This window comes from Perca fluviatilis, chromosome 17 (assembly GCF_010015445.1).
Source record: "Perca fluviatilis chromosome 17, GENO_Pfluv_1.0, whole genome shotgun sequence".
NCBI lineage: Eukaryota > Metazoa > Chordata > Actinopteri > Perciformes > Percidae > Perca > Perca fluviatilis.
In genome coordinates this window covers 30,760,569-30,785,718 of record NC_053128.1, presented here as the reverse complement: position 1 = coordinate 30,785,718, position 25,150 = coordinate 30,760,569, and the positions used below count along the sequence as shown (strand labels likewise).

Below are 25,150 nucleotides of genomic sequence, written 5' to 3'. Positions count from 1 at the left end.
CGCCCAGAATGCACCTGAACACACCTCCCTGTAAGACCAGCACGCCCAGAATGCACCTGAACACACCTCCCTGTAAGACCAGCACGCCCAGAATGCACCTGAACACACCTCCCTGTGAGACCAGCACGCCCAGAATGCACCTGAACACACCTCCCTGTGAGACCAGCACGCCCAGAATGCACCTGAACACACCTCCCTGTGAGACCAGCGGCCCCCAGAATGCACCCTGAACACACCTCCTGTGAGACCAGCACGCCCCAGAATGCACCTGAACACACCTCCCTGTAAGACCAGCACGCCCAGAATGCACCTGAACACACCTCCCTGTAAGACCAGCACGCCCAGAATGCACCTGAACACACCTCCCTGTAAGACCAGCACGCCCAGAATGCACCTGAACACACCTCCCTGTAAGACCAGCACGCCCATGGGCCACAGATGGGTGCAGGTGTATTTGTTATTTAAACGACACGGGTGCTGGATGGGAAATTGACAACTGGGTCAGTCTTAAACTAGCAAAGACAGTTGTGTCGGGCTTTGCGCTGCGCCGGATGCAAGATAGGACCTAAAACCGTAAACCGTTACGTTCTCTGGTATAAATAATAGACGCTCCTGTTGGTCATATTACTCCGGATTTCCACCGGATGCAGGACGGCTGCGGACGTGACTGACAGCTGTAGTCACGAGGACCCCAACGAGATCTCGCGAATTCACGTAGTACAGAACCACAAAACCACCACCAGTTAGTTTCCATCCAGAGGAGTAGAGGAGGAACAGCTCTGTGCTGTGTGTTCAAGGTGTAATGCAGGGAAATATGATCCGCAGTGAGCACGCTGGATTTTATTTTGAAAATTAACCGGATACTGGGACGCAGTCGGAACGCAGCCGTTCTGCAGCCAGTGGAAATACACACATTGACTTTAACGGAAACCTAATGGCTCGGCCGCCGTTCCGCAACTGGTGGAAATTGAGGGTTAGAGGGGAGGATTAAACGGCCCATATCGTTGTATTTACAGGACTAGTTGGCATACCTGCAAACTAATCGCTTATCGCCGAAAAGCGCCGTTTTGAATGGGAAAATGTCATCCACGTGAATCGTGTAGATCCGAAGAGTTCTTATTTTTTTTGGGGGGGGACCCAGTGCTAATACAGCACGGCTTAACGACCGTTATCTACCGGACCGAATAGCAACGCGGATTTCGGTGCCTTATTTAGGTGCCACTTAAATGCCTGCGCTTCTCTCTGATGCTCCGAAAACGGACTTTAGAGGAACTGAAACATCGCCGCAAGGGACGCTAGTTAACACTACACTTGGCAGCAGGTAACGTTAGCCTACCGTTAGCTAGTAGCTGGAGTAAACCAAGGGGGTAAGCTTCGCTTCAGAACTCGAACCTCCTATGGCACCATTTTGATGCTACAAAGAGATCATCTCCCGTTAGCATCCCATTGACTCCCATTCATTTTGGCGTTACTTTAACAGAGAATAACTTTACATCTGAAGCGTTTAAAGACTCTATTTGGGATTATTTAAAAGGCTCCATTACCTTGTACCTCATGTTATGGCTTCGTAGCAGACGCTTTTATAACAATAGGCTAACGATTGGGTCATAACCACGAGACTTACTGTCACACAGTAGAGGAATTACCGTATAGTACAGGAGAAGCTCACAGGCAGTTTGGACTTCCATTAGCTGTTTAAGTGTAATTACTAATGTTAACTAGCATGTTAGTGATCAGTAATTAGCCTGTGCCCATGTTATCTCCTTACATATACCTACACTCTCCGTCTCTGTAAGATTGGGAATGATTGAGATTTCTCTCAGCACAGCTACCAGAAGACGTCACATCTACGTTGTCTCTCTCAGTTGGAGGTTGCACAGTAATGCTCAGCCAGCACCCGGAAAAGTGTTTCTAATATCCTTCACTGGTCTCCGTCCAGAGACACGGGATCTGGTGGTCCAGTTTATATACTGTCTATGGCGTAAACACGGTTACAATGCTGACAGCTAAACGGTGTAAATGTGTGTCTGTATTTCACTGGAGAGGATTGTAACACCAGACTGTAGCTGCCGTTGTCTGAAAAACAACACAGACTCAGCCTATATAGAGAGAGAGAAAGATGTGTCACCTTTTTCAGCCCTTCTGAGTTTGCAGGTATGAGTTGGGCAGCTAGTTTGGTGATGTGTTAAAGCTGAGAAGGCGTGGCGAGTGCATGAATATGGCTATTTTCTTATTTGATGTGATTAATTCTGGCCTGGTACTCACCAGATATAATGAACTCAGAGAAAAACTTGTTTTTCCTGCACCCTGAAATGATAACCTGACGTGTCTTAGATGATTGATTGATTGATTGATTGATTGATTGAATGAATGAACGCCTTGATTGTCATTTCATGCTCACATACAACGTAAATGTTCTGTCTCTCATAAAAGAAAACTGTTCCCATTCGCTCTGATCAGACACACAGTTGCGTATCTGTAAAATATCTGTTTATCTGTCGTCAAAGCAGTGTGTAAAAGGCTGCAGCATCCAGACAGCCGAGTCGTGCTGTGTGTGTGTGTCTGTGTGTGTGTGTGTGTGTGTGTGTGTGTGTGTGTGTGCGTGTGTGTGTATGCGTGTGTGTGGTTATCACAGCGAGTCTCCATGGGGAACGGACATGGCCGACAGGGAATGTATTCCAGATACACTAGCTGCCAGTCCGCCGGTCTGATAAAGCACCTTAAAACAGCCACCTTAAACTCGCAGAATACAAATTAAACAGAGTAACAAAGAAAACAAAAAGATGAGGTCCCTCTCTGGGTTTCAGCGCAGTGGTTCAGGCTCAGAAAGGCAAAAAAAAACACACTAAACATACTCACACAAACCCACAAAGGAGCCAATCTTCATTGTTGTCAGGTTTCCCCTTTCGGCGCTGTCGAGACCCTTTTTATTTGACATTTGCTTTACAACCTGAGTCTTGATTGTGTTGTTGTGGAAATGAAAGTCTGCAGTCACGGAGGACTATTGAATTATGCCTCCATTTTACTCTCTTTCTCCCTCTCACGGCACTCGAACACGACCGAATAAATAGACCCACAGTCACCGTTGTTTTCCTCCTGCAGTCACCAGTTAATTTGTGAGAAGCACACACACACACGCACACTCACACACCATTCACTAAACGTTGCTAACAGGTTGATACGGTGTGCACTGCTTCGGCAACCTGTGGTGTTCAAGGTTGCCGCGACTCCTCGGCGAGACCTCTGTTGTTTGTGTCTGCGTATATTGATATTAACGGAGAACGAGAAGCAGCATTGCACCTGCAGACAGAGGCGAGACCGGGCAAACACAATGAGAGAGTTTAATGAAATTCCTGGCATCTAATATTCACAGCTTCAATCATTCATCTGATAGCAAACCATATCAACAAGAATGTATTTCTCATTCGCTTCTGCCACTTTTCATTTCCTGCGGAGTCAGGGGAATTCAAACCAGCAAAAATAATGGTCCCAAAAGTCCCAGACACAAGGCGCTTGATACGACAAGTGGATGGTTTCATAATGTAATATAGATGGAAGAGGCATTGGTGGATGTGGTCAGGGACACTTAAAGGTCCCATAACATGGTGCTCTTTGGATGCTTTTATATAGAGCTTAGTGGTCCCCTAATACTGTATCTGAAGTCTCTTTTATATAGACCTTAGTGGTCCCCTAATACTGTATCTGAAGTCTCTTTTATATAGACCTTAGTGGTCCCCTAATACTGTATCTGAAGTCTCTTTTATATAGACCTTAGTGGTCCTCTAATACTGTATCTGAAGTCTCTTTTATATAGACCTTAGTGGTCCCCTAATACTGTATCTGAAGTCTCTTTTATATAGACCTTAGTGGTCCCCTAATACTGTATCTGAAGTCTCTTTTATATAGACCTTAGTGGTCCCCTAATACTGTATCTGAAGTCTCTTTTATATAGACCTTAGTGGTCCCCCTACTGTATCTGAAGTCTCTTTTATATAGACCTTAGTGGTCCCCTAATACTGTATCTGAAGTCTCTTTTATATAGGCCTTAGTGGTCCTCTAATACTGTATCTGAAGTCTCTTTTATATAGACCTTAGTGGTCCCCTAATACTGTATCTGAAGTCTCTTTTATATAGACCTTAGTGGTCCTCTAATACTGTATCTGAAGTCTCTTTTATATAGACCTTAGTGGTCCCCTAATACTGTATCTGAAGTCTCTTTTATATAGGCCTTAGTGGTCCTCTAATACTGTATCTGAAGTCTCTTTTATATAGACCTTAGTGGTCCTCTAATACTGTATCTGAAGTCTCTTTTATATAGACCTTAGTGGTCCCCTAATACTGTATCTGAAGTCTCTTTTATATAGACCTTAGTGGTCCCCTAATACTGTATTTGAAGTCTCTTTTATATAGACCTTAGTGGTCCCCTAATACTGTATCTGAAGTCTCTTTTATATAGACCTTAGTGGTCCTCTAATACTGTATCTGAAGTCTCTTTTATATAGACCTTAGTGGTCCTCTAATACTGTATCTGAAGTGGCCATCACTACCCTGTGAAACGGTGTGCACCGGGCTTAGAGTTATGTTGTCTCTTGTTGTCTGGGTTACAGGTGATCCCCAATCAGCAGAGACGTGTCTGTAAACCTGTGGTAATAAAAAAGGCAAAAGCGCTTGCGCGCGCAAGGATTATGGGTTTCTGTTGTTATTTTTCCTGTTTTATTTTGTAGTCTCTCTCTCCCCTGTTATGTCTTGTTTCACTTCCTGTCTTCTGCTTTCCCGCCTTTCTGATTGTCTGCCCCGCCCTGATGTATTTCACCTGTTCCTGAGCCCTTGTGTCACCTGTCCCTCGTTTCACCCTCGTTACCTTTTGTATTAAGTCTCTGTGCTGTCTTTCTCATCCCCTGCTTTGCTTCTTCCTGGTAGTTTTTTCCTTTTCTTGTCGTCTGGGTTTTTCTAGTGTTTTTTGGATTTTGGTTTATCTTTGTTTGTGCCTGCCTGCCTTCCTTCCTCAGGACATCTTGTGTTGTAAGTCTTTTGTTCAATAAAATTCCTCTACTCTGCATTTTTGGATCCAAGCCTCGCATTCCTGACACAGGGTGTTCAACGCACCCACGTTTCAGTTCAACCCTTGTGTTGTCCTCGGGTCAAATTTGACCCGTTCTCAAAACTTCTATAAGAGAAATATGGGTTTCTTTTTAACCAAATGTACCCAAAACGTTAAGTACTTAATCACTACTTTCATTTAATTGTGGGTATTCAATTTTATATCCTTTGAAAAAATTGAAATGGATTTAGAGCTTGACTAAACTTTGACATCCACACGTCTGTGACTCTCCACCAACATACGTTCTTCTAATATTAATCAAAATTAGGTATAATCTCCAATAAATGAGATTTATTGACCATGTATTCCAAAAATACATGTAAAACTAGTGGTAATAAGTTGGTGTTAGTGAAAAATGGCATTGAAAACATCAAAACATTGAATAAAGGGCTTTCAAAAAGGGACAAAAATGTCAGAAAATGTGTCAAAAAAAAAAAAAAAAAAAATATATATATATATATATATATATATATATATATATATATATATATATATATATATATATATATATATATAAAGTGTTAATTTTGACCCAGAAGAACAACAAGTGCATGTTCAATCGGAAGACAACACAAGGGTTAAAGAAATGTGTTATGTTTTGTCGGGGCTGAACGTGGCCCCGTTCTGCCGGTCTTTTTGAAGCACCTCCAGCTGGAAACAAGCTTCTCCAACTCCGCCTCATCGCGCACATGTGACTTGAGGTTAAATCAGCACCCAACCACTCCCCCCCCACCCCCATGTCACATCAGTCTGACCATGCCCACTTCCTGAAAGTCCTAGATTAATATCGTTTAATATCATTACACTTACACAATCATTTTAAGTATATATCATTGTTATTTACAAGACACTATTATATTATATACTATTATATATTTTTAAGGGGGGCAAACCTGAGATGGGGTAGGTCCTGACCCGGTTTTAAGCCTATTGGCTCTATTTTAATGATCTAAGCGCATGGCGTGGAGCGCCTGGTGCAGGTGTGTTTAGGGCGTGTCCAAATCCACTTTTGCTAGTTTGACGGCGAAAAAAAAAGGGTCTGTGTGCCGGGCGTCTGGTTCTAAAGGGTTGTCCTTAGTGTCTTCATTAATCAGAGGTGTGTTTTGGGCGTAACATGCAATCAACCAATCAGAGATCATCTCCCATTCCCTTTAAAAGCCAGGCGCGTTTGGACCTTGGAGCATTGCTATTATGATGGAGGATTTGTACCCTAATATTTTTATTTGTAATCTTCTGTGTGTGTGTGTGTGTGTGTGTGTGTGTGTGTGTGTGTGTGTGTGTGTGTGTGTGTGTGCTGCTGTGCGTCCCTGTGTGTGTAACTAGCATAGTGTGCGCGCGCTGTGCACGAGCCTAGGAGCATTTTACTAATGCTCTGTTAAAATAACAATGAAATGCTGCGTTATTGACTTTAGACCAGGTTTTTGTTGGTCAATGGCACAATCACTTCCCGCTGCCTCATGATAGCAATACTCCCAGAATGCACCTGAACACACCTCCCTGTAAGACCGTGGGCGCAGGTGCATTTGCTCTTTTAAACGACGTGGGCGCTGGACGGGAAATGGACAACTGCATCTGTCCTAAACTAGCAAAGACACTTGGTCGGGCTTTGCGCTGTGCTGCGCCAGGTGCAAGATAGGGCCCTGTGACTGTTTGTGGAATTTGTTTTTTTGTAAAATAATGGAACGAAGTGTCACACGTGTCAGAAACTCAATGTAGAATCCTTTCCAAGTTGTGCAGTCGATGTTTTGGCACATTGTACCTTCAGGATAAAACTAAGGAGGAGGAAACACATTGATCTCTGGAACTGAGAATAAAAAAGCTTGCATGAGAGTTATGAGTGTGCAGCATTGCCCTCCTTTCTATAATATCTGTTCCATCAACCCTCCGAACATCCTCTAGCAATTAGACTTGTTGTCGTGGCTGTCGCCACAGACTGGGCTTTTTGAACGCTCTCAGAATCAATAAAACTCTCGACTGATGTCCTGAAAAAAAGGCACAACTGCCATATTGTTGTGAGTTATGACACCCTTTTTGAGGACCAGCAAGTGGTCCCTTTTAATCCCTGCTTTATGATCGAGAGGTCACCCAGGTTTGGCTGCGTACCCCGGGGAATCCCATGCACAACTTATTCCATGGGCCTTTGAAACAGCAGACATCAAGGCTCCGCCAAACAAAGGCGCATCTTCAGAGTACCTACGGCCCCCTTGGGGGTTCGCTGACCTTTCACGTCTGCAGTTCTAGATGCCTTTGGCCCGTTTGTACAAAACAGCCAAAACGTACAAACTGTCATTGTCATTCAAGTTTCTACAGTAACATCCACGATGCATTGTGAATCGGTAAAAAAAAAAAAAGGATATACAGTATCTCACAAAAGTGAGTACACCCCTCACATTTTAGTAAATATTTCATTATATCTTTTAATGGGACAACACTGAAGAAATTACACTTTGCTAAAATGTAAAGTATTAAGTGTACAGCTTGTATAACAGTGTAAATGTGCTGTCCCCTCAAAATAACTCAACACACAGCCATTAATGTCTAAACAGCTGGCAACATAAGTCAGTCTACCCCTATGTTAAATTCCCATAGAGGCAGGCAGACTTTTATTTTGAAAGGCCAGTTATTTCATGGATCCAGGATACTATGCATCCTGATAAAGTTCCCTTGGCCTTTGGAATTAAAATACCCCCCCACATCATCACATACCCTTCACCATACCCCCACATCATCACATACCCTTCACCATACCCCCACATCATCACATACCCTTCACCATACCCCCACATCATCACATACCCTTCACCATACCTAGAGATTGGCATGGTTTTATTTCAGTTAGCCTAATAGCTGGTTTGATTTGCATTGAGAGATGATCTTATGGAAAGTACCCCATACCAATCTCTAGGTATGGTGAAGGTTATGTGATGATGTGGGGGTATGGTGAAGGGTATGTGATGATGTGGGGGGGCTATTTTAATTCCAAAGGCTTGCTCGTTCAACAATAAGGGACAAAACGTTTGTTCATATTTTTAAGTCAGATCAAAAAGGAGACTTGCTAATGTGAGTTATTGTTGAGAGTCGTGTTGTATAGCTGCTGTGTGGCTCAGTGTGACCGTCAGACGCTTAGAGTGGAAATCGGGCCAGTAGTCTGCTGACAGACAAACAAACAAACTGACAAATATTTGGCTAGTTAATAATACATTATACAGTGTGTATCTCTTATGAACTAGTTTTGTTCTAAAGGAAAGAACAAAAATATTAACATAACAGCTGATTCGAAACTGTCCTCCCTGAAGAGAACTCAAACCTCCTATGGCACCATTTTAATGCTACAACAATATCACCTCCCGTTAGCATCCCATTGACTCCCATTCATTTTGACGTCACTTTGACAGCAAATTGAAACGTTTAAAGACTCTATTTGTCCGTTGTTTATTTCTAAAGAAACACGACAATGTATAAAAGGCTCCATTACCTTGTACCTCACGTTATGGCTCCGTAGCAGACGCTTTTATAACAATAGGCTAACGATTGGGTCATAACCACGAGACTTACTGTCACACAGTAGAGGAATTACCGTATAGTACAGGAGAAGCTCACAGGCAGTTTGGACTTCCATTATCTGTTTAGGTTTAATTACTAATGTTAACTAGCATGTTAGTGATCAGTAATTAGCCTGTGCCTATGTTATCTCCTTACATATACCTACGCTCTCCGTCTCTGTAAGATTGGGAATGATTGAGATTTCTCTTGGAACAGCTACCAGAAGACTTCACACTTTCAGACAGGTTGCTCACTTTCCCGCTCAGAAACTAGAGTGAAGATAATGACCTCTTCTGAAGAGTCCATGTTTTTTTAATCCTGTGTCCTCCTTGGCTACTAGCAGCTGTGTGGAGGATGGAGGGGGGCTGTGCGTGATCACAGAAGGCTTGTATCATGTGGACGCGCCGACAGTGTTGTTGTCATTACTTAGAATTCCTCATGGGGGGCGACAGAAACTACGCACTATAGCTTTAAAGATACGTTACGTTCAGCATCACGTAACCAAAAGTGAAATAACATCAGATTTTTTTTTTTTTAAAGATTATTTTTTGGGGCATTTTAGGCCTTTAAATCCACAGGACAGACATAGACATGAAAGGGGAGAGAGAGAGAGAAGGGGAATGACATGCAGCAAAGGGCCTCAGGTTGGAGTCCAACCCACGGCCGCTGCGTCGAGGAGTAAACCTCTATATATGTGCGCCTGCTCTACCAACTGAGCTACCTGGGCCACAGTAGCATCTGATTTAAAACCAAGCCACCATCTTTTTCTAAACTACACTAAGTAGTTTTGGTGCCGAAACGTAACCAAACTGCGATCATTTCACAACGTTAACGACGTGTTCAAAACCGCGACCGTAACAATCTCTGGTTTAGATATGAGGACGTATTTCCTGCCACCGCTAGGGCGCGCTAATTTATGAAACGGGGTTAGGGTTAGTATTAGAGGGTAGGAACATACGACCCGAGGACTGGTTGGCTGATTCACAGCTTTAACCGTATTTTAAGTACCTCTCATTTAGGTGGTTCATTTCCTTGTTTCATTCTCGCCATTATCTTGTTTTTTATTACTCATTTTTCAGTCTTATTCATGCACTGTTCTGTGTGCCAAGGCTCTTGTCTGACATCTCTTTCAGAAAGCTGAAAGCTCCATCAAACTATAGCTGTCACAACAGCAAATGTCACGGCGAATTCCCATCAAACTAACCTAAAAAAATGCCGCGAGTCTGTCAGCCCTCGCCAACGTATCTATTGTCTTCTCCAGCGGAAACTAAACTGAGCACATTCGTGTTGAAAACTCCGATGGAGGCGACGGGGACTGGGCTTTAATGGACCTGACAACATCTGGGCTTTAATTATTCATCTGATGAGTGAACCGAAGTACTAGGCACAGATATGAAAGCTGTCAGCACATTTTTCAGATACATGACAGAAAATGTATTATACAAGATACGTTTAGCGGGTTTTTGAAAACTCTTAACGGAAAGCCTGTGGACTTATTTCCGTGGGTTAGATATTTGGGTTCAGTGGATCAAACCACTTACACTGCAGAGCTCATTATAATCCTGCTTATTCCACCCCAATCTTTCTGTTTTCATGTGTCTCAGCTCATAACACGTCATTGTTTCGATGGTGCAAAGTGACACAGCGACCCTCTTGAAGTAAACAAGGTAATTGGGATGAAAACTAAAAAAGGCACAGTGAATGCAAATGTGTGCACACACACGCACTGGAGACTAATTAGGACAAAGAACTGTCATCCAACGGCTCCAAAACGCTTTCTATGAAATCCTGACGGCACAATGAAGATAACAAAACCCAAGATGTGCTGCTCGCGCAGCAAAACTGTCTTTAGTCTGAAAGGGTTCGCTGTGTTTCTAACCCATTCTGTTTCCCAATCTCAAATGTTTTCTTTCTGTATACTTGGTTTTGAAATGCATTCTGGGCGAAGTGGACAGCGCTAAACACTAGTACAGACGACCGCCAAGACGAATTGTGATCTGACTAGGGATGTCACGAGACCCGGTACTTTTGGTACCAAGTCGGTACTGAAATTCTGAAAACGTGACGGCACTCGTTTTTCTACGGTCTGTAGGTACTGGGGGGATGCGATTCTTCCGGGCCTGACGGGGGCCAGTATACGTCTACAAGTGTTCTAGTCTGCAGCTCATTGCTGATGAAGAAGAACGCCAACCGGCACAGAAAAACAGAGCGCCTCATCTCCGTTGCCGTGCACGAAGGCTTGACCGCAGTCAGCCTCTGGCTTTACCGTAACATGACTACAGTAGTCTATAGCCACGACGTTCCACTTCCGGGATTGGCTCCGATGCTGCCGTAAATTACGCCAGATGCATGTGATTGGCTTCTTGACCATAACCCACGACTTCTCTATGAGGTCACAGCTGCACAGGTGTATATACCATAAACTGTATGAAACATGGTCCATAGGTTTTTCGAGAAATATTGAGGGGCGAATGAAGCCGGTGTTTGGTGTTTTAAGCCCCCAACTTTGTCTTCCAGGCAGCACTGCCTGGAAGGCACTAGGATTAGGCAATGGTTAGGGTTAAGGTTAGGTGCCTTGAAGTCGACGGTCGCAGTGCTGCCTTGAAGTCGACGTTGGGGGCTTAAAACACCATCGAGCCGCACCCACTTGTTACTCAAAGCGGTTCAGCCCTAAATTATACAGAACTTTAAGCCTTAAAACTATTGATGACTATATGTCATTGTCATGAACAGGAAATTGGGCTATAGAGACCAAACCCGTTTTTTTTTTTTGTACTTCTGCTGTAAATTTGGGCATTTTAGCATAGAGGTCAATGGTGACTGACTCACTTTTAGAGCCAGTCTCTAGCGGCCATTCGAGGAACTGCAGTTCAGGCACTTAAAAATGTAGGCCGGATGTGCGTCCCCTTCCTCTGTCTCTGTGTTGGCGTTCTGACCTCCGGTGGATTTCTGAGGACTATGGTTAACTGCTCCTCAGATCTCTGCAGGGTAAATCCAGACAACTAGCTAGACTATCTGTCCAATCTGAGTTTTCTCTCACACGACTAAAACTACCTTTGTTGTGAACGAGTGAAGAAACGTCTGATTTTAACCCAAAGCACCATCTTTTCTTAAAGGTCCACTGTGTAGTGTTTTAAGTATTTTATTAGCTAAAATCAATGTCTTCATTCATAAATATGTCCTCATTGGTGTCAAATGACCTCTGCCAATGATCTGACTTATCCTCGTTAAGATAAGAATTTCTTATCTGTATTTACATTGGACGGGCAAGTCCAAGGAGGCTTCCACGTCGTACCGCTATTTTGAAAAACTGTAATGGCGAGAGGGACATGAAGCACTAGCCGACCTGTCTAGCTAATTTCGTTCAGAGCCAGCGTCACGTGACCGAAACCAGCTGAAACGGAGAAGGAGGTCAGCGAGAGGTGCTTGTCACCGCCCCCAGCAAATTTGAAAGGCCCGCACTGCCCTTTAGTTCATAATGGAGGATCGTACTTATACCGAACCACAGGAGAAGGAATCCTCGTCGCCAAAAAAATTGGAAGACATGTTGTCGTAGCTTCTTGGTCCATAACGGCTACCGTAGTTGCAACACGCATTTGAAAAAGCGAGGAACTAGAGAGCACTATTTGTTTGAATGCAAAATACAATTTCGCTGCTAGACGGGAGAAATTCCTACACAGTGGACCTTTAACTTAACTAAGTAGTTTCTGTGCATAAACCTAACCAAACTGCGACCGTTTCACAACGTTAACAAAATGCTTAAAATCACAACAGCTACGTTCTCTGGTTTAGATATGAGGACATATTGGAGAGTAGGAATTGACAACCTATATTGTTGTGTGGTTTGGGGTCTTTTTAGTACTAAATTCCCTCTTTGTGTTACTCTCCCTTTACTAAACTGGTTGTCCTAGGAAACACAAGAGAGGAATTTGAAGGTCCCATGGCATGAAAATTTCACGTTATGAGGATTTTTAACATCAATATGCGTTCCCCCAGCCTGCCTATGGTCCCCCAGTGGCTAGAAATGGTGATACAGTGCCTTGCGAAAGTATTCGGCCCCCTTTAACTTTTCGACCTTTTGCCACATTTCAGGCCTCAAACATAAAGATATAAAACTGTATTTTTTTGTGAAGAATCAACAACAAGTGGGACACAATCATGAAGTGGAACGAAATTTATTGGATATTTCAAACCTTTTAAACAAATAAAAAACTGAAATATTGGGCGTGCAAAATTATTCAGCCCCCTAGTTATATACTTTGTAGCGCCACCTTTGTGCGGGATTACAGCTGTCAGTCGCTTGGTATATGTCTCTATCAGTTTTGCACATCGAGAGACTGACATTTTTGCCCATTCCTCCTTGCAAAACAGCTCGAGCTCAGTGAGGTTGGATGGAGAGCGTTTGTGAACAGCAGTTTTCGGTTCTTTCCACAGATTCTCGATTGGATTCAGGTCTGGACTTTGACTTGGCCATTCTAACACCTGGATATGTTTATTTGTGAACCATTCCATTGTAGATTTTGCTTTATGTTTTGGATCATTGTCTTGTTGGAAGACAAATCTCCGTCCCAGTCTCAGGTCTTTTTGCAGACTCCATCAGGTTTTCTTCCAGAATGGTCCTGTATTTGGCTCCATCCATCTTCCCATCAATTTTAACCATCTTCCCTGTCCCTGCTGAAGAAAAAGCAGGCCCAAACCATGATGCTGCCACCACCATGTTTGACAGTGGGGATGGTGTGTGTGCGAAGTGATGAGCTGTGTTGCTTTTTACGCCAAACATAACGTTTTGCATTGTTGCCAAAAGTGATTTCGATTTTGGTTTCATCTGACCACAGCACCTTCTTCCACATGTTTGGTGTGTCTCCCAGGTGGCTTTTGGGCAAACTTTAAACGACACTTTTTATGGATATCTTTAAGAAATGGCTTTCTTCTTGCCACTCTTCCATAAAGGCCAGATTTGTGCAGTATACAACTGATTGTTGTCCTATGGACAGAGTCTCCCACCTCAGCTGTAGATCTCTGCAGTTCATCCAGAGTGACCATGGGCCTCTTGGCGGCATCTCTGATCAGTCTTCTCATTGTATGAGCTGAAAGTTTAGAGGGACGGCCGGTTCGTAGATTTGTAGTGGTCTGATACTCCTTCCATTTCAATATTATCGCTTGCACAGTGCTCCTTGGGATGTTTAAAGCTTGGGAAATCTTTTTGTATCCAAATCCGGCTTTAAACTTCTCCACAACAGTATCTCAGACCTGCCTGGTGTGTTCCTTGTTCTTCATGATGCTCTCTGCGCTTTACACGGACCTCTGAGACTATCACAGAGCAGGTGCATTTTATACGGAGACTTGATTACACACAGCTGGATTCTTTTTATATCATTAGTCATTTAGGTCAACATTGGATCATTCAGAGATCCTCACTGAACTTCTGGAGAGAGTTTGCTGCACTGAAAGTAAAGGGGCTGAATAATTTTGCACGCCCACTTGTTCAGTTTTTTATTTGTTAAAAAAGTTTGAAATAGCCAATGAATTTCGTTCCACTTCATAATTGGGACCCACTTGTTGTTGATTCTTCACAAAAAATTACAGTTTTATATCTTTATGTTTGAGGCCTGAAATGTGGCAAAAGGTCGAAACGTTCAAGGGGGCCGAATACTTTCGCAAGGCACTGTAGGTGTAAACCTGGGTATCCTGCTCTGCCTTTGAGAAAATGAAAGCTCAGATGGACCGATCTGGACCAAGGCTGAATTTCAGGAAAGAGACTTCAGATACAGTATTAGGGGACCACTAAGGTCTATATAAAAGAGACTTAATATACAGTATTAGGGGACCACTAAGGTCTATATAAAAGAGACTTCAGATACAGTATTAGGGGACCACTAAGGTCTATATAAAAGAGACTTCAGATACAGTATTAGGGGACCACTAAGGTCTAGGCTATATAAAAGAGACTTCAGATACAGTATTAGGGGACCACTAAGGTCTATATAAAAGAGACTTCAGATACAGTATTAGGGGACCTCTAAGGTCTATATAAAAGAGACTTCAGATACAGTATTAGGGGACCACTAAGGTCTATATAAAAGAGACTTCAGATACAGTATTAGGGGACCACTAAGGTCTATATAAAAGAGACTTCAGATACAGTATTAGGGGACCTCTAAGGTCTATATAAAAGAGACTTCAGATACAGTATTAGGGGACCACTAAGGTCTATATAAAAGAGACTTCAGATACAGTATTAGGGGACCACTAAGGTCTATATAAAAGAGACTTCAGATACAGTATTAGGGGACCACTAAGGTCTATATAAAAGAGACTTCAGATACAGTATTAGGGGACCACTAAGGTCTATATAAAAGAGACTTCAGAAACAGTATTAGGGGACCACTAAGGTCTATATTAAAGAGACTTCAGATACAGTATTAGGGGACCACTAAGGTCTATATAAAAGAGACTTCAGATACAGTATTAGGGGACCACTAAGGCCTATATAAAAGAGACTTCAGATACAGTATTAGAGGACCACTAAGGCCTATATAAAAGAGACTTCAGATACAGTATTAGAGGACCACTAAGGCCTATATAAAAGAGACTTCAGATACAGTATTAGGGGACCACTAAGGTCTATATAAAAGAGACTTCAGATACAGTATTAGGGGACCACTAAGGTCTATATAAAAGAGACTTCAGATACAGTATTAGGGGACCACTAAGGTCTATATAAAAGAGACTTCAGATACAGTATTAGGGGACCACTAAGGCCTATATAAAAGCATCCAAAGAGCACCATGTCATGGGACCTTTAATGCTAAAACATTTTAGCTTTGATTGATTTGTCGAACTCAGACTGCTGAAGCTTCACAATATCTAAACAATCAGAGTCAGGCGATGGTTGCCTGTGGGTTTGTGACCCTTGTCACATCACACATATCGATTAGCTCCATCATTGATATAGAAATATTGATAAGTGCCGCTTTAAAAGAGGCCAGGACACACACTCTCCTTTTTTTTTTTTTTTTTTTTTTTTTTTTTTTTTTTTTTTTTTCGGCTCTGTGTTTTGCGATTGATGCTGCCATAAAGCTGTGTTTCACTTGATTGAGAAACGATGTTTGACCAACCTCAAGCTGAAACGTTGGAGCATTATAATCCATATAAATGGAGTAATTTATTCAAAGCCACAATGAAGCCTTGATTATGAGCGTAGCAATAATTAGATGATGATACTGTGGAGTAAGCATTCACTTCCTCCCAAAGGGAACTGGAAAATGCAAAGTATATTCACAGGCCATTGTGACTAACGAACACATCAGTTATTATAACTGATTTAATTAATTTATGCAGAGAGGACGCTACGTTTGTCTGAAAATCTACAGCTTACCTGGGGCATTGATTGGTGGTTAATATGCTTTATGTTTTATATATTACTCTGCCAGCTGTATGGAGGGTTTAATGCTCTAATTGCTGGAAAATTTGATGTGGGTGGATAGATAGATAGATAGATAGATAGATAGATAGATAGATAGATAGATAGATAGATAGATAGATAGATAGATAGATAGATAGATAGAGTTCCACTCAGGACATATGTTAATTCTCATCACCATAATTGCTATGACTTTCTTTCAAATTTAATTTTAAATGACTTCAAATTTCGAAAGAAAAGTTTTGGAGCAGAGCTACATTAAGAACAGAAGGTGTGTGTGTGTGTGTGTGTGTGTGTGTGTGTGTGTGTGTGTGTGTGTGTGTGTGTGTGTGTGTGTGTGTGTGTGTGTGTGTGTGTGTGTGTGTGTGTGTGTGTGTGTGTGTGAGAACATCTGCTGCTGAGTGGCTGCCTAAATAATTGCAAGCTGTTGAAAGCTGAAAGCGTTTCTTGATGGCGGCGGTTTTGACACACTGAGCGGTAATGCAGGTATATCCAGAAATAATAATACACAACAAAAAGCTATTTATTTTCTGTCTGGAGATGAGAAACAGCCAAACCTAAAGAAAGTGCTCATGCTGTTGCCAACACAGAGAGCATATTTTCCCTTGACGTATTGCTTTCTTGATATAAATGACAGCAGCACTTTCTTTTAGTGGACCTGACTCCTGGAACAAAATGCTTTCCTTTAAAATCAACTCACTTCAACGCATTCTCATGAACGGGTTTGTACGATATCGTACAAAAATGTAAACACCCCAATCTGTATGATGCCTACAAAATTAGGCCGTAGTTGGGATTATCCGGCAAAAAGTGAGCGTCATGCGGCGACGACAGCAAAGTTTAGACATAAAAACAACTAGTTAAAGGGTAACGGTCAGTGTAACACTTATCAGTTCAATTTTCTAAGCACAAACGGACATTTGGAAAAACAGAAAAATGGGTTCCGATATCCAATTTTTCATTTTTTTCCACCTTGACAAATTAAAAAATTTGATCTTTAAACTGTTTTTCCAATTTTCTGTTTTTATTCAGAGGATCAGAAATTTAGAAAATTACAAAATTGCATCTGGGCTCCAATTATTCAATACTGCCATGGTGTTCTCTTCCTCGTTCTCCTAGCTACGCACCCCCCACACACACACACACACACACACACACACACACACACACACACACACACACACACACACACACACACACACACACTCAAAACCATCAGTTGCACCTCTGACCCCAAAGTTTATCAGTTTTTAGTTCTTTTTGGTCCATATGCAGTTAATGAGCTGCATATTCCACAAAGTAGAGGAAGAGAATACCATGGCAGCAATTTTCTCAATTTCTGATCCTCAGAAATTGAGAAAATTGGAAAAACTGTTTAAAAATCCTATTTTTTTAATTTGTCAAGGCGGAAAAAAAATGAAAAATTTGATATTTGAACCCATTTTTCTGTTTTTCCAACTGTCTGTTTGTGCTTAGAAATTTTAACTGATAAGCGTTACACGGACCGGTAACCACAGTTTTCTTCAACCTGAAACTCTATTTTCCTATGTTTTTGTGTGTGTGAGTGACTCATAGGAACAACAATCTGTGAAATTGGTGCAATATTAAGCGTGAACGCTGTAACCGACAGCTACAGACCGGGCTGCAGTGTAACCCTATGGGGCAAATGTTCAGCGTCAGTTTGGTCCACTAAAAGTGCTTTATTTTGCCACTAAAATGCTTAACTTATTATTATTCTGTTCATCTGACAACATTATGAAAAGCATCCTTTTTTGCTTGCGGAGTCTGTTAATGACACTGGAATGTAGATTAAAGTGGGACTGCGCCATCAGGGCTTGTTGTAGGGTGTCGGACTGCTGCTTTTAGTGAGGGTGGACCGGAAAGAGTGTGTGTGTGTGTGTGTGTGTGTGTGTGTGTGTGTGTGTGTGTGTGTGTGTGTGTGTGTGTGTGTGTGTGTGTGTGTGTGTGTGTGTGTGTGTGTGTGTGTGTGTGTGTGTGTGTGTGTGTGGGGGGTGTTTACATAAATGCTGCTCTGTGCTGTTTTTGAACTAAGCTGCTGGAGATGGCATTTTAGCATGCACGGCAGAGTGGTTTGCCTGTCTATGCATTTCTTCTTTCTTTCTATTTTTTTCAGTGTCTCCTTCCCCCCACCCTCCCATTTCGCTCAGCTTCTGTCATGCTTAACTGCCCCGTTTCTCCACTACACCATCCCGTGTGTGTGTGTGTGTGTGTGTGTGTGTGTGTGTGTGTGTGTGTGTGCGCGCGCTGTATATTGTGAGAAAGGTGGAGGTACTGTAAGCTCGACCCTGTCTGTGCCGGTTAGATAAGCCCAGCAGGACACAACCACCCAGAGTCATGCTCCCGGGGCATTTTCAAGGATTCTTTATTATTATTATTTTTTTTTTGCCTTGACTGTCTTGGCCAGTTGTTCGATCACGATTGTTTTGTGGTACGTATCCCATCATCTACTGGCTTGGCCCCTTGTGAGTCAATCCTGGAAGTAGGGTTCAGCTCAACAATGTTCTAAAGGTTAAATGAAGAGGCAGCATAAAGAAGAGAGACGCTGGGCGACTGAACAGGCTGGTAAGGAAAGCTCTGTTGTCGGCATTGATCTGGAGTCGCTCACAGCAACTGCAGAGAAACGGACCACGAGTAGGATGCTGGCGATCATGGACAATGACCACCACTCACTACGCAGCACTTCATTAAACAGAGGAGCATGTTCAGTGGCAGACTTCTGTCACTGTCATGCTCAACAGACAGGTTGAGGAGGTCCTTTGTCCCCAGGGACATCCAACTCTTCAATACCACACAAAGGGGGGAGGGGAGAAATGGACTTTTCAGCATGAGCCTATCTCTCTCAGCCCCTACCACCATTATATCACTTTGTCTGCTGTACACCTGACTGTCTTATAGGCTGTATTAGAACCTCCTACACAATATATTGGTTCAAAGTAGGTTCGTGCAGATAGATCTTCAGAAAGGAAAACCGTGTAACAATTCATGATACATATTTAAAGGTGCTGTACGTAGGATTGTGAAGATCCAGGACTTATGCTACGTTTCCACGTGGCCGGCTATTTTCATAAAAGGACATTTCAACCTCTCCGTTTTCAAAAATAACATCGTGCACAGCTGTCAGTTTTCAGAAAAGTGTTCGTTTACACGTACCCGTGTATATATGCCGTCAATGCAGCCAAGAGCGCGCCAGACCTGTAGGTGGCGGTGTAGCGAGAAGCTCAAGCCCACGTTAGCCAATCAGAATCCTGAAAATAGAAACAACAGCAACCAATCACTTCCTCTCTCTCTCTCTCTCTCTCTCTCGGCTGCCTGAACCTCCGTTTGTTTCAGTTTACGTGCAAACGAAGATTTGAAAAATCTCTACTCTGGCCAGAGGTTTTAGAAAGAATAGTTTTCAGAGGAGAATTCTCCGTTTGCGTGTAAACGAAGGGAAATGTCTCCGGGTTTTCAAAAATAACCACGTACGTGTAAACAGGGTCTTAGCCAAAAAACGTCAACATCAACAACTTCTCAGTCCCTCCCCCCCCCCCTTTCTGCTAAAGCCCAAAACGGTCTCCTAAGCCCCTCCCCCCACAAGGGAGAATGAATGCGTGTGCATGAGCAGTGATTGACACGCAGTTAGACACCCCTCCTGGCCCTGATTGGTGCATCTGAACAGAGAGCTGTGGATTTTTGCAAATCGCACTACAGGCTGTAGGTGGAGCCAGAGGAGCTGGATTTATTTTTTTATTATGACCTGCTTCATGTAGTTCTACTGGAACATAGGGTCAGTTTCAGCTAATATGACAGAAAGTTAGTTTTTATAAGTCTTACCTACTGCACCTTTAAGATACCAATTCAAACTTTGAGGGGCTTTGTTCACCGAATGGAATCCAACAGATTCACAACACCAGTTGTAATGATTCCTCCCTTGCTTGTTTTTTTGAACTCTTTCCAGATAAAGAAGTCCCCACAGCCGCCCCGTCCAGCCAGCCTCCGACTTTGACACCAATGGGCACAAAGGAAAGTAGCACCAAAGCCAAAAGCCAGTGGGCTGGAGGTTTGCTACAGTCGGTGCTGACTCAAAAAGGACGCCTTGTCTCCCACAAAGGGGAGACCCTCCCCTCCTCTCTGCCCCAGAACCTGCTCCCTCTTCTGGGCAGAGGCCTCAGCGTCAGCTCCCTCCCTGGAAGTCATTCCCTGGAGCGTGAAAGCGGGGGAATAACGCGGAGCGTGAAACCCCCGGCATCAGCTGCAGTGTCAGGCCGAGGCAGCGGTCCAACTGAGCCTCTTCCCACAGACGCCCACTCCACGCTGCCGCACACACAGACACACACTCCTGAGCGGGACGAGAGCGCCACTGTGGGAGCGCCGCTGCTGGACACGGACGCAGAGACAGGGACACCTTCGCCAGGTACTCAGTCGGGCGTTTAGTTTGACATATGCACACTTTCCTTCAGTCAATCCACATTTTACACAGCGCTGCAAAGTACATTTACTCAAGTGCTCTACTTAAAGGTCCCATATCATGCTCATTTTCACGTTCATCCTTGTATGTTGGGTTTCTCTAGAAAATTTTTACATGCTTTAATGTTCAAAAACCATTATATTTCTCATGTCTGTCTGAATATACCTATATTCACCCTCTGTCTGAAACATTCCATTAGATGAGAACATACTGTATGCACCTTAACTATCACTTGATTAATGTATAATAATACATAAATTGAGACAGCTAGCTAGACTATCTGTCAACTGGTTCTGCAGCTCAAGGGGAGGAAGCTCCTAAACAAGCTGTTGAGGCTGATGAAGCCATTTTGATAAAAGTACAGCAGTTGAAAAAGATTCAAGAGGTTCTGCCAATAAAACAATTATATATATATATATATATATAGTGAAACAGTTCATGTTAAAGTTAATTAATACCCAGTCCTAGTAATTGTATAGACCACTGCAATGTTTTCTTTATGATTCATTCCTTTTGGAGGCTCTTTCATTTTATTAGAAATTACAAAAGCAAGCGGCAAGTTGTAGTGAAATTGTTAACATATTTTGTATAAAGAATTGGTTTTTCTTTTAACATGTAGCATATGGTCTCTTTTTTGGGTGGATAACAGATAGTTGTCCAAAAAAGGAATATTTCCATTTGGTTCACTACTGTTGAATGACAGTGACAGTTTAATTATGGTGAATGAATGCATTAATCAAGTGTTACTCAAGGGGTATATGCTTTCATCTTTACAATATTGGTCACACAGAGAAATAATAACTGGTTAACTATGGTTAAGTAATGTTTTAGCAGCACTATTATGCATTTATCAAGTGGTAGTTAAGGTGCATATGTTCTCAACTTTACAATAAGGCTAACAAAGATCATTAACTGTTTAATTATGGTTTAGTTATGCTTATTCAGTATTATTATACATTAATCAAGTGACCAATTATGGTTAAGTAATGCTTATATAGCATGCACAATAATTTATATAGGTTGGGCTTTAAGTTAATGTCTACATGAAGACAAAAGGAACAAGCAAACAGACTATGGAGTCTTTTCACTGATCTCACCCTCTACCAAAAGTAAGTCATACAGTGGAGGATGGACATATATAGTGGACAAAAGTATGTGGACAACCATAACCTGTAAATAAACAATAAAAACAGTTTTCTTGGCTGTGAACCTTAAGACATACATGCTATCAAACATCTTTATCAACTACCTAGTAATATTAGGAAATACCTTAATTAACAAGTAAACCCTTAGTTAACATTTACCTAATGTTTAATATCATATGATTAACTGTTAAGTGATGCTTATTACTGTCATAATGTAATAAGTAATAATAACTAATGTAAATAGCATCTTACAAACCATTCAACAATTAATCAATAAATACCTTAGTTAACATTAACATTAGTAAATGATAGTTAGACACTTGAGTTAGCTGTTATTTCCAGTTTAGGCTTATTAGTACATTAACTAATGGTAAAATAGACACATTATTTAACTGTTAACAGTTAGTTAAGGCTTATTAGTACATTAACTAATGGTAAAATAGACACATTATTTAACTGTTAACAGTTAGTTAAGGCTTATTAGTACATTAACTAATGGTAAAATAGACACATTATTTAACTGTTAACGGTTAGTTAAGGCTTATTAGTACATTAACTAATGGTAAAATAGACACATTATTTAATTGTTAACAGTTAGTTAAGGCTTATTAGTACTTTAATTAATGGTAAAATAGACACATTATTTAACTGTTATTAATGGTTAGTTAAGGCTTATTAGCACTTTAAGTAATGGTAAAATAGACACATTATTTAACTGTTATTAACGGTTAGTTAAGGCTTATTAGCACTTTAATTAATGGTAAAATAGACACATTATTTAACTGTTATTAACGGTTAGTTAAAGCTTATTAGCACTTTAAGTAATGGTAAAATAGACACATTATTTAACTGTTATTAACGGTTAGTTAAGGCTTATTAGCACTTTAATTAATGGTAAAATAGACACATTATTTAACTGTTATTAACGGTTAGTTAAGGCTTATTAGTACTTTAAGTAATGGTAAAATAGACACATTATTTAACTGTTATTAACGGTTAGTTAAGGCTTATTAGCACTTTAATTAATGGTAAAATAGACACATTATTTAACTGTTATTAATGGTTAGTTAAGGCTTATTAGCACTTTAATTAATGGTAAAATAGACACATTATTTAACTGTTATTAACGGTTAGTTAAGGCTTATTAGTACTTTAAGTAATGGTAAAATAGACACATTATTTAACTGTTATTAACGGTTAGTTAAGGCTTATTAGCACTTTAATTAATGGTAAAATAGACACAAATTTTATTAATTTTTTATTTATTTTTTTTTTTTATTTTTTTTTTATTTTTTTTATTTTTTATTAAAAAAAAAAAATTTTTTTTTTTTTTTTTTTTTTTTTTTTTTGTTTTTTTTTTTTTTTTTTTTTTGTTAAAAAAAAAAATTTTTTTTTTTTTTTTTTTTTTTTTTTATTTTTTTTTTTTTTTTTTTTTTATTATTTATAAAAAAAATTTATTTTTTTTTTTTTTATTATTTTTTTTTAGTTTTTTTATTTTTTTAATTAATTTTAAAATAGACACCTAAAGGCCTCTTTACAGTCGCCGCACCCGACCTGTCGTGCGCCAATGCAACATCAAAATGACGTAGATCTCGCTGGCGTGCACCACTATTTTTTTTCAGCGGCTCACGACAAAACGGAAACGGGAAGCATGAACAAGTTCGAAGGCAACCGGATGCCGGGACTCTCAGAGTGACTGCAAGTCTCTCTTGTAAACTTACTGGGTTAAGATTAGTTCTTTTATGGTGAATGAAAGGCTTGATCCCAACAAGTAGCTCATCCAATCATTGTGCAGACATTCTGAAGTATTAAAAGTGCTTCTCGTCTTCTCTTTGCCATTGTTTACCTTTTTCTTTTTCTTCTAGTCCGTAGAAAGAGCAAAGTCTGTAGCCTTTCCTCAGTTGCGCCACCTCTGTTCAAGAGAAGACTGCAACTAGTGTCGCGACCACCACCCGCGAATATAAACAGTTAAGGCGCTCCCATGACGTCACACTGGCGCGCAACAGGTTGGGAACGGCGAATATACTGAACCTCTTAACTGTTATTAACAGTTATTCAAGGCATTAACTAATGGTAAATAATGCATTAATTAATACCTTAGTTAACATGAACAAACATGAGCATTGTTAATGTTTATTAGACACCTTATTTAACTGTAATGAATGGTTAATTAATGATTATTAATGCATTAAGTAATGCTTATTAATGTACCCTTATTGTAAAGTGTTACCGAAAATTCTCTGTCAGCTTGTTAAATGTGAATATTGTTCTCTCTCTCTCTCCTCTGGGACAGTAAACTGAATATTTTTGAGTTGTGGACAAAACAAGACATTTGAGGACATCATCTTGGACTTTTTGGGGAAACACTGATCCACATTTTATAGACCAAACAACTAATCCATTAATTGAGAAAATAATTAGTTAGTTGCAGCCCTGGTGGAGTAGAAATATAAAGTAGCATAAAATGGAGAAACACTAAAGTAAAGTACAAGTACCTCAAATTTGTATTTGAATACAGGGCGCCCAGATAGCTCAGTTGGTAGTGTGGGCGCCCATATACTGTATGTGTGTGTGTGTGTGTATATACAGTGCCCTCCACAATTATTGGCACCCCTGTTTAAGATGGGGTCATGGACTTCTAAAAATTCTCCTTTTTTTTAAACAACATAGAACTCAAATGCAAAAAAAGAGAAAAATCCAACCTTTTATTTAAGTACAAAAAAAACTTGAAATCATGTGTCCCACAATTATTGGCACCCCTGATGTTAATACTTTGTACAACCCCCTTTTGCCAACAAGACAGCACTTAATCTCCTTCTATAACATTTCACAAGATTGGAGAACACAGCGAGAGGGATCTTTGACGATTCTTCTTTCTAGATCATCCAGAGTCCTGGGTCCTCTCTCATGCACTCTCCTCTTTAGCTCACCCCACAGGTTTTCGATTGGGTTGAGGTCTGGGGACTGAGATGGCCATGGGAGGACCTTGAGTTTGTGACTGCTGAACCATTTTTGTGTAGATTTTGCCACATGTTTAGGATCATTATCCTGCTGAAAGACCCAGTGACGACCCATCTTCAGCTTTCTGGCAGAGGTCGTCAGGTTTTTATTTAAAATGTCTTGGTAGTTCAAAGCATTCATAATGCCATGCACCCTAACAAGGTTCCCAGGGCCTTTGGAAGAGAAACAGCCCCAAAGCATCACAGATCCTCCACCATACTTCACGGTGGTGAAGGTGCTTTTCGGCATACTCATCTTTTGTTTTACGCCAGACCCAGTGTGAGAGTGTTTGTTGCCAAAAAGCTCAATCTTAGTCTCATCTGACCAAAGCACACAATCCCAGTTGAAGTCCCAGTGCCGCTTAGCAAACTCCAGACGTTTACGTTTGTGAGTGTTAGTGAGAAAAGGCTTTTTCCTTGCATGCCTCCCAAACAGCTTGTTGGCATGTAGAGAGCGTCTGATGGGTTTTT

At 41.2% G+C, this 25,150-nt stretch overlaps 1 protein-coding gene across 3 annotated transcripts in view; it reads left to right on the top strand.

The window, feature by feature from the left end:
* The window catches only part of LOC120545874 (seizure 6-like protein), a 119,076-nt gene that overhangs the window by 32,588 nt on the left and 61,338 nt on the right, over window positions 1-25,150 (top strand). For all 3 annotated transcript variants that reach the window (XM_039780500.1, XM_039780499.1, XM_039780501.1), the window contains exon 2: window positions 20,026-20,481. In XM_039780500.1, the coding sequence (XP_039636434.1) occupies window positions 20,026-20,481 (456 nt within the window). The remainder of the gene's footprint in view (window positions 1-20,025; window positions 20,482-25,150) is intronic.